Source organism: Populus euphratica, unplaced genomic scaffold (assembly GCF_000495115.2).
Source record: "Populus euphratica unplaced genomic scaffold, PopEup_1.0 scaffold46.1, whole genome shotgun sequence".
In the NCBI taxonomy this organism is placed as follows: domain Eukaryota; kingdom Viridiplantae; phylum Streptophyta; class Magnoliopsida; order Malpighiales; family Salicaceae; genus Populus; species Populus euphratica.
In genome coordinates this window covers 1,955,607-1,966,920 of record NW_011499852.1, presented here as the reverse complement: position 1 = coordinate 1,966,920, position 11,314 = coordinate 1,955,607, and the positions used below count along the sequence as shown (strand labels likewise).

Genomic DNA, 11,314 nt, shown 5'->3' with positions numbered 1-11,314 from the left:
ACACATGCCTGTGAATTTAACAAATTGAGCCCCTCCCCTTGAACCACGTCCATGGCCCCTCTCTCACCGCATGCATTTCTTTTAATTATCCTCGCATTTAACTCATTGTTAGGCACTGACAAAATATGACTTGAACAAATATATGCTTCTGATTTTTTATACTCACTCTTTAACACTAGAATAAAATAAAAAAACTAAAACTAGAAGCAATCAGCGAAGAACTATAATACAAGATATAAATTACTATGCATTGAAATAGTAAAATAACACCTTAGTTTATCTTCCTTAAAAAACTGTCATAGCTTGCAGTTGGAAGTAAAATCACATTTTCAAGGAGATGCGATTAGATTTATTCAAAGATATATATGTGAATGAAAGTACACTGCAGGAAGTTTGGTGAGATTATTTATAATTATTTTTTTTTTCCAAAATAATAATAACAATAACAGCAAAATTGTGAGCAGAGTCCATGAAATGGTTGGCTTTGATTTGTATCCAAAATCTTTGATGGTCCTGACAATCATGGAAGAGGTGTTTAGGAGGGTCACGGGGACGGAGGCAATAATAATATGGCTTATCCAAGCGTATCTAATCTAGTCTCGAAGAACTAAGAATGGATGTAATTGACATGTCAGCTAACTATTGGATGGTTGACCTCACACGTGAGCAAAAGATTTGTTTGTTTATCTAACATTACTATATTAATGGGTGGGTGTTGATACGCCGGCCCATTAAATAACACCTACTTTGTTTTTGTATTTAAAAATATTTTTAAAAAAATTAAAATTTTTATTATTTTTTAAATTTATATTTTTTAATGTTTTTGAATCATTTTGATATATTGATATCAAAAATAATTTTTAAAAAATAATAAAAATATTATTTTGATGTATTTTTCAGTGAAAAATACTGTGAAAAATAATCATTATCACACTCTCAAATATTCTTGATTTATGTGTTGAAGCTGAGGTGTATAAACTAGGTATCATGTGTCTAAAATATTTGGTCTTTATAGACTATATTAGTGGTTTTCTAAATCGCATTGCATATACAATTTTGATTATTTAAAATTAAACAAGTATATATATACAAGGATTTAATTATATATATATAACGGATATAATTTCTATCTAAAGTATTTTTTTAAAAAGAATAAGATAATTTTTTAATTCTTTTCTTAGATTTAATATATAATGGCTTGATTTATTTAAGAACTCAAGCCAAAATTTATGCTTTGTAAGAACATGAATTGAGGCGTGTGTTGCAAATAGTAGTGGAGCCAAGATTTTTTAAATGAGAGGGGAAATTACTAATAAATACTTAATATTATGTATTATGTAGATATTTATTATATAGAGAAATCAATTTGAAATATATGTACTAACTCATATCAAACAATATTAATTTAAGAATACTTTTAAAATGAGAAAACTTATGTTATAATTATTTTTTTTCTAAGTTATTATATTTTAAAACCATTTCATAATAATTTTATTATCAATCTCATTGAAGATATTTTTCTTCATATATATAATCAAACTATTCATTGAAGATATTTTTCTTCATATATATAATCAAATTATTATTCATCTATTTTTAGTTTAGGGTGGGTTCAATGCTTGTGTTTTCTAGATCTTTCAAGGACTTGTGAAGTTCTTCACAATAATTATATGCTAACATATTGCAGAGAGTAGCTAAAATCATAGCTTAAAATAATTTCCATGACAAATTGATATTGTTATTATTGACTAAATGTTTTCTACAACTAGGTTAATCGTTAGTAAGTTCATTACCATTTATTTTCAATATGAAATTCATAACAAAATATTTATCATTTCATCAAAACTCATTTCAATTTATATCCATATGTGTATAATATTATGTATATGTATATTACTTCAACAAACCCTTAAATTATCATAAATCCTAACATTTTTAATAACTAATTGTAAAGGAATAAAACTAAAATTAAAAAATGAAACAAATAGAAAAGATAAAGGAAACTTACCTAAAGCATAGAGCATGAGAGATTATTTGCTTAACTAATTGATAGTTTAGGATTTCAAAAGAAATTTTGCAAAAGAGAGAGAGGCAATAATAATAACTTGAAAGAAAAAAGAAAGGCTCTCAGTTAATTACTTAAAAAAAAAGATAGAAAAGGGAAAAGATTAGTAAAATGTGCTGGTTGTATATATTATATATTATATTATGTTGTAAGTTAACATTAGCTAACTTAAATTAATTAGTTGCCGGCAGAGAAAATTAAACTTATTAAGATATTATTAATATTATAATATAAAACGTATTTGAAAAAAAAGATTAAAGGGAAATTATCCCTTCTTGCCTTAACGTGGCTCCGTTATTGATTGCAAAGTAAGATTTGATGATTTGATATTTTAAAAAGTATATTTAATTTGTCTTCAAAGTGTTGTTGAAGAATTTTTATGGGACGTTTAGGCTTGATTTAACAAAACTTCATTCCTTATAAATTTTATATATAGATGAAAGAGACCTAAGAATTTTTTAGAAAGTTTTCTTACTTGAAGAGCTTATCTTAAAAAAAATTTATATCTCCAAAAATTCTCATTTTCTTGTCTAAGGTGAGGCTATTTATTTATAGAGGTTTGTAGAGCTCTGATGTTTTTTTTTTTTCAATGTCACATAATATTATTTTATTGATTGATTTTTATTAATTGAATTTTATATTTATGACAAGATATCTTAAATATCTCATCCCATATATCAACCTTTCATTGGCCAAGAAATGCATGAAGATTCATTTATTTTCTGTGTCATTTATTTCACTTTTATTTTATCTTTTCATGTAAAAATAAAAATAAAAATATCACATAGTAAAATTTAATTGGTAAAACATTTTGGTTTCTATACATGTGAAGGTGATTTTAAAGTTGTTTAAAAGTGTGGTAGTAGTTACTTTTTAAAGTATTTTTTATTTAAAAATATATTAAAATAATATTTTTTTATTATTGTTATTATTTAAAAATTATTTTTATATCAATCATCAAAACGATTTGAAAACATATAAAAAAAATTAATTTAAATAAAAAAATAAAAAAATAATTCTAAAATTTTTTCAAAAATATTTTTAAAATACAAATACAAATTCCTCTTTATTATTGCAATTTGAAGCAGCAAAACGGCTGGCATTCAACATTCAGCCATCTCAAAATGAGGGGTACGATATATTCACTAGGCCACCTTCAACTGATGACCGAATCCATGTATTAATATCAGTAGGCATGGCAAGACTCTGAGACTGCAGTCGAACCCTGGACATCAGCTTAACAAAACAAGCTCTTAGTCTAGAGATACTCGCATGCTCTCGTGGGGTTGTTTTTAAGGGCTGCTTGATATAATTACCAGTTTTTATATTTCCTAGATTGCCACTTGAAAATCATTCTCCTCACTGTATTCTCCTGTTTTCGTTGTGAGATGGGTCATTTGAATTTTTTTTATTTAATGAAAAGGTGATACCTGGTCTATCCTTTTCCCCCTTGTTGGGATGGGACGAATTGAGTATTTTGAAAGCCTGACGTGCTGCATTATCTTGCAAGAACTGAGTCTTAATTAACCCAAAGAGAATTAATGGGTATCTCATTATGAATGGTGGCCTCCATTGCTATATATCATAGGGCAAGCACGCCCTTGCCAAACTTGGGTTACGTCTCGTGAGAATTCTTCCCAAGTTCCCAGCAATGCTAGCTAGCTAGCTAGCTTTGGGGAGATCAGACTTCAATTGTTAGAATTATTCCTGAGAGCCTATATCTGAGCATGAGACTGACTGATTTGTTATTTCCTTCTGCATGCATTGATCCTAAAGATGATCATAAAAGGATTGTTGATCTATATCACAACTTCTTCACATGATTTAGAGGCTTCTTTACGAGATGATTATATATAGCGGGCGTTTTTGGTTAAAACTTTCAAAAGCTTCTCATGATAAAAGGCTTGAGAATGCTGATACAGAGCATAAGAGATACCGGATAAAGAAGCATGCAAGGAGGTTAGCCCATATATAGTCTTGATCCATGCCTTGAGCCCCAGTGCAAGTCAGCCACACTGATTTTGTTATTTTTATCTAAGAATACATGCCTGATCAAAACATTCTTGTGAAAACCGTGACCGTGCTCACTCTCCTTGGATTTTATTTTTCTTCCGAAAGAAAGAAAGAAAGAAGCTTCCCTGTTCAAGACTAGATTAATTCTAATTTCTTTTATGTTAGTTCGGTTTCTAAGTTTACAATCTTATGATGTGGAGGGTTTTTAGACAGAAATGTTTGTTTCTTTAATTATTTTTATTTCTATTTAGTTTAGAGAGTGATTTTGTGTTTTTATTCTTTCGGTTTAGTTTTGAAATTTTATTTTTTTTATTTAGTTTAGACTAGCATAAACATGGTTTTTAAATTTGTGTTTTAGCAGACTAATTGTGGGGTAACATATTCAGTTATAAGATTTAAATTAGGGTTTCGGGTGGTGATTCTATTTGGCAAAATTCTTTGTGTTTTGCTTGTTTTTCTTTTTTTGTATTGTTTCATCTACATCAATTAGTTAATTAGTATTAGAATTTAAGAACAACTATAACTAGAAGAGGTGATTGCAAAACAAGAGATAATCAAATTCTTTTTTGAGAAAAAAACATTTTAAAACTAGTAATAGAATATATACAAAAACAAATTATAGAATTAACACATCAATAGGTAATAATAAACTTATAAAGGTAATTTGAAGAATTATTTTGTTAATTGAAAAAGATAAAAAGAAAAAATTAAAAGAATTTTTAAAGAGTAATCATAAATTCATGGCAAGTTTTTAAAACATGTTTTAGAAGCAAGAGGAGAGGAGGTAACTTCTTTATCGAGATGAGTTTCATAAAAATTTTGATGATTTTATTTATGATAAAATAGATATAATTAATATTTTTTATCAATTTATAATATTTATTTTAATAATAATTATATTGATAATAATAACATAAATAACAAAAATAATAACAATAATAATGTCTACTATCAATAGTGTCTTCTATATATATATATATGTTAGAGAATGAGTGCAAAAGGAACATAAAAGATACTCAACCAAAAAAAAAAATTATTAACTTAAGTTTATTGATCTATTACCATAAATATAAATTTGACCGGGAATTATATTGATAAATTATATATTGATAAAATAAATTTAAGGTTTGCAATTAATTATTTTAAAAGCTAATGAAAATAAAATTATTTCTCAATTAATGTCTCTTGTAAAAAAAATTTAATATGAATTGATTGAAATAAATGTCGAAAAGTGAATCTACCATAGAATTTTGTGTTGTTTTGTGTTTATTTTCTTTTTATTATTATTGTTTCTGTTTGCGTCTGCTTCTAAGATTATTGATCATGATCTCATAAAAGTTATATAAAAAAAAATCATACTGTTTTGATCTTCTCCTTGCTGCTGCACGTGAATGATGCAATAAATTAATTCACAAAAAGACAGACATATCACCAAATGCAAGTACTCGAGGACACATATCAAGTTTACGGTACGTGTGCTATGCCCTTCACTCCTGCGTCGGTGCCCCTCATCTTCTTCCTGCATTAAATTCTCTCGCAATTATGTCTTGGGAACCGTGTTGCAGAAGAATTAGGCACGAGACTCAGTGCACAGTACACCTACTCCTTGGCTATTCATGGTCTGACGATTTTTTTGAAACTTATCAGTTTCGAAAAAAAATAGCACATGAAAAAAAAAAAACACAGGTGTTTTCTATTAATATATAATTTTAGAATCAAATCACATTATACATATATATATATATATAAAAGAATAAATAAAATAAAGCATTATTTGGACACCAAATTAATTTGCTTGCTATTAGATTCCCACCTCCATAAAATTAGAAAAAACCGAAAGAATATTGTGGGAGTTTGCGTTGTGTCATTGATCCCCTCGGCAGCTTCTTTTTATGATAGAATCGCCGAAAGAACATTCACACACAATTTTTCTGTTCATTTTTCCTCAATAGCTACATATTCCATCAGAGATATATCATGGAATATTCCATTGATAATTTTATCATAAATATTCCATTAAAATATGAACAACCATTTTTATGAAAGATTCCATGATAACCTTTTTGTAATTCCTTGATGAAATGTGACTTAATATTGTCAACAAAAACACTATGAAATCGACTATTCTATTGGAATATAACACTTTTTTTATGTTTAGGTGGTATAATCCAAGAATATATTTGGATAATCTTAAGAACTCATAACAATAATAATTTTGTTCAACAATAATTATATTAAAATAAATTTTATAAATAAGAATTCTATTAAAATGAATTCCTCATAATTCTTTTAAAAATATTAAAATTCTTAAAAGAATGAAGGCAGAAAAAGATACTAACACAGAAGTGTTTGGAGAGATAAAAAAAAATACAAAGCCAAATATATATGTATTTCCTCTTATTTTCTATTAATTTCTTGTTCAACTTATTCTATTATTTCTTCTTTTAGTTATTCCTTTATAGTTATCTGTTGCGAAACCCTATCACGGACCATCTCATCAATGACTAATGATATTTAGCTTGGGCTAGAATGTAATGTATTTACCCAATCATGTGGACATTACATGTTTTTTAAAAAAAAATAAAAAAAAATTATATTAATAATGTAAATAAATATAAATTTTAATTAAAAAAATTTAAAATGAATTCTTCTATTCTACTATCAATAAGATTTTTCACTTTTTCCTATATCTATTTTTTTTTAATATAAGTTCCCTTATATAACTCTATTAGTTTATGCGCAAGCTATTTTTCTTGTAAAATAGATAGTATATGAAAAAGTTTGACAAATAAAGAGTAATTTAAAAATAAAATAAAAATATATAAATATACAACAATAAACTCTTATTAAGTGTTTCACATGGTTCACATAGGAAACACTCCTTTAGTGTGTTTTCTCATCTAATCATAAGTTTTTTTTTTTCATTTTGAAAGTTGAATTGTAAGTGCATTTTAAATCCATCTAATTCAGTAAATTCTTATAGATTTTTTCGATTATCCTCTGTGATGTGCATCCATTTATAATTTTTTCACAGTGCTATGTCATTACAGCCAGCTTTGTTCATTGTATATTTATGGGCAACATATTATAAAATTATGTAATCTAGTACATAGATTTGTTAAATAGAAATTATGCAAGGAAATAAATTATTACAATTTTATGATATTATAATATTTGGTTGTTTGATATTAACCTAATTGAATTGTGGTTTTACACACTTTCATGATCACCCTCGTATTTCTCATGTTCCAGTAAGCTTTTTTTCCTTAAAAATCAATTCCTATAGTTTTTAGTTTTTAAAAAACTACATAAAAATCACATATATTTATCTAAACTTAGACTTTTCCTATTAAACATTACCATATTCATCCATTCAAGATGATTTTAAAGTTGACTCAAGCAGTGATTTTTTAAAAGATAATTCCATCATAAATGTTATAGAATAAGCCACTTCAATATTAATAAACCTAAAAGCCAATTCATTGAAGTAATTTTTATTTCATGCAAATTTAACCAAGCATATAATATTTTGAATAAGTTGCATACTTTGGAATGGGATATATGGATCTTAGACTAATAGCCAACAATTGTGGGGATTTACATGTAATCAGCCTTGTTTCTCTTATCTATTGCTATCCAATTACTTTGTTATTGTTATTGTTTGTTATTTTCCTAATCAGAAGTTATTGCAATCTAGGTCGCGAGGACAATTTTAGCATCTAATTTTTTTTTGGGACTTTGCCTAGTGATAAAATTAAAGAAATCAAAGAAAAAGGTGGAGCATGCTTTTCGAGTTGTGATGAATGCAGCGGCTACTATTTTCCATTCCAAATTTTCTTCTTGTATCTTGAATTTTGAGTTTTCCATGATGATCTTCTTTCTAAAATCCCAAGCTTTTTTTTTTTAATTCTAATTTAATACAATAAAATAAAATAAAAATAGTAGTGTGGTCTCAATTCTCAGTCCTTAAATGGAGCCAACAATATGCGAATCCGATTCCCTGCGTGCACACTCCTTACTTAATTCTTCAATATAAACACGACTTCTTGCTACCACATCACTCACTCCTCTTCTCCTTCTCTCTCAAGCAAGACAGAAGAAAAGGTTTTTTTAATTTAGCCTTCCCCAAATTACATCAACCATGGCTAGTGCTAAGTTAGTATGTGCTCTCTTGCTATGCATAGTGCTCTCTGCCCCCATGCTGAACGTTGATGCCTTGTCATGTGGTGTTGTGGCTGGTGATTTAGCACCCTGCCTCACCTACCTGAAGAAAGGTGGGCGAGTTCCTCTGGCTTGTTGCAAAGGAGTTGTGGCTCTCAAAAGCGCTGCTAAAACCACTCAAGATCGCCGAGATGCTTGCAATTGCTTGAAACAAACCGCCTCTCAAGTTGGTGGGGTTAATGCTGGCTTCGCGGCTGCTCTTCCTCGCATGTGCAGAGTTAACATTCCCTATAAGATCGGCACCTCCACTAACTGCGCCAGGTTAGGATTTCTTACGGCTAGTATTTTTATTTTACCCTTTTACATTAGTAATCCCATAAATGCTAGTAGCAATATCCCTTCTCTACTACTTACTGAGAGTTATGTGATATATATAAGCATTTTTTTTTTAATGTTTGGGTGATCAACCAAATATAACCAGTCAATCGTTATAATTATATTATTATCTTCTCTGCATGGAAGAATTTTGGTAATAATTTCTATATGTTCTGTAACTTTTTACTCTTTACTACCTGAAAAGTGATCGATATTTTCTGACTACTAACGTTGCCTTCGATTCTTGTGTTTTAGCATCAAGTGAAGTGGATAGCTAGAGCTGCGATTTTCAACGGTCGAGGATTTTAGGGTTCCATGAGTATAATAAAGTGGGTGCTTCTGTACTCTTGAAGTGTAGTCTCCACTTGATTAGCGAGTCTCCCATCCCTGTTATCCATGTCTTTTCGATCCAAGTATCTTTTGTTTGGATGTCATAAATGCCATGAAAAATAAAAGAAAAGAAAAACTAATGCTTATCTTATCTTATCTCTCTGTCTCCCTTTTATTGATTTCCCCTCCATATTTGCAGGCTTAACCGGCCCTTCCATAGCAAATCATACGGCCGGATAACAGAACTGCATGCAGCAGCCACCGGAACCCAAATATAGTTTAAATTAACACATATACTGCTTTGAGCTACGTCATAATTCCTGAAAAATACCAGTTTTCCTTTTAGAGCTGCAGCTGTTCCAGTACTCGTAGGTAGGGCTGTTTAATAATCGACCACCTTGAAATTAAATTATTTTGACAAAATAATCGCACAAAATAGAAAATGATTCACAAAGAAATCTTAGGCACTAAATTATTATACAAGATGATGTATAAACTAATAAATCATAAAATGTTCATCCACAAATAATATATAAATAATTATTCTTTTATAAAATAGCAGTTAACTAACACATATTGACATTTCCCTCGATGATTATCCAAAAAAACACATATTTACATGGAATTTTGTATAGAAATTTATTTTTATATAGTATTACCCCTTCATGTGTTTAACTAACCCGTATTACCCCTTTATTGCTCAAAACACAAAATTATTTTTATATTTACATGAATATGATGAATACGAGGTGCAATTAAATCCGTTGGTGTCGTTTTTTGGGTGGAAATGGTCATATTTCTGCAACATCTTTAATCTGCAGACCGAGCACTGGTCCTATTCGTGCCGTTATTCTGGAATAGACTCCTAATTCTTTTTTATCATTAATGTTTGGAATTTATTGGGAGATTCATTGTGCTTTTGGAATAAACAAGAAGGGGATGGTTCGCTCATCTTCTAAACCCGCCTCATGCGTAAATGAAATTCGAGTTTATATTCTCAAAAAGGAAGGATCGAATTTATAGTAGTCATGACATGCTTCATAGTAGTTAAACTACGTACAGTTGAAGTGGCTATGATCAAGACCAAGTCGACCCTCAATGCAAACAAGTTTCAAGAGACTTCGTTTAAGCTTGGCCAAACCATTTTGAAAGTATGTTGTTTGACAAACACAATCCCTCCAAATTTTCACCTCGTCAACAAGATGAATATTCCTGTCCATAGCCGATGCTTTCTCCCATAAAGTTGTTGGGAGATAATTTCAATGCTTTGAAGTTGCAAAGGTTCCCATGGTGCACGGAATCCTTAAATTGGATATAAAAAAAATAAATGAGGATGAAATTATAAAATAACGGTTTAAAATAAAAACTTGTTAAGGTTAAATTGGATATAAAAAAAATAAATGAGGGTGAAATTATAAAATAACATTGTTTATGGTTTAAAATAAAAACTTGTTAAGATTAAAAAATTAATAATTAAAAGAAGAGGGATTAAATTTGATAGGAAAAAAAAGCAAATGAAGGTGAAATTGTAAAATAAAATCAATTGAAAAAATAATTTCAAATAAAAAAATAGCAATCAAAATAATAAAAATTAAATTTAGTAAATTATTCAAGATAAGAAAAGTCATAATAAAAAAAAATTCAAATCTTAAGAAACAACAAATTAAATGGTTATTCTTGAATTTTTAAGGGGGTGGCGCGAAGATCTAGGTAAAGAAGAGAGAAGAAGGGGGAAAGATATTGTCATTGTCACCAAACCACCTCAAATTTTAGACTCGTACTGCCTCATCTGGTCTAGAACGTCAAGACCTTTCAAACAACACCCAAAAAGATTATGTTTTATGGTCGAACAACTTCACACACACTACATGAATGAAATGAGAGTCGTCCACACTCTAGCGTGTGCGGCTCACATTGTCGCACCCTCACGAGCGGAGCGCGGCGTCCATCAATTGATTTCGGGGTCTCTTAGTTTTATTTTTGTGTAAAAGGGAGTCGTCACCTAGTATTATGGTCACTAGAAAACCTAATTGGTCTTTCAGAGATTCTAAGGAAAGGAACTGGTTGCGTAAAGAGAAGGTGTTAGCACCCCTAGTACGTCCTACCTAAGGTAAGTTGCTTGGTGTTTGTCTTATAATTGCTATGGTGTTGGTGTTTTCTAATCCCATCAGTTTTTCTCGGTTCGATTCTAACTAAATTTCTTAAAAAAGAAATCCAAGGAGATTCAATGCGCTTTACAAGCTCATTTTTCCCTTGGTATTTCAAGAGTTTGCGACTCGTAAATCGCGAGGAAGGACAAAAATTTAGAAATCTAGGGTGCTTTAAACGCCTATTTTTGCCTTAGTGTTTTGTACTCTCACGGCTCGTAAA

The 11,314-nt window shown here is 29.3% G+C and overlaps 1 protein-coding gene across 1 annotated transcript; it reads left to right on the top strand.

The window, feature by feature from the left end:
- The first annotated feature begins 8,122 nt into the window (after positions 1-8,122).
- LOC105121866 (non-specific lipid-transfer protein 1-like) lies at positions 8,123-9,093 on the top strand. The gene is made up of 2 exons (XM_011020711.1): positions 8,123-8,560; positions 8,870-9,093. Exons 1-2 carry the CDS (start codon positions 8,220-8,222, stop codon positions 8,877-8,879), a joined length of 351 nt encoding a protein of 116 aa, XP_011019013.1. The 5' UTR covers positions 8,123-8,219; the 3' UTR covers positions 8,880-9,093.
- The last annotated feature ends 2,221 nt before the right edge of the window (positions 9,094-11,314 follow it).

Bases quoted from the DNA above. Each gene is read 5' to 3' on its own strand.
- LOC105121866 (XM_011020711.1), top strand. From the start codon at position 8,220: ATGGCTAGTGCTAAGTTAGTATGTGCTCTCTTGCTATGCATAGTGCTC.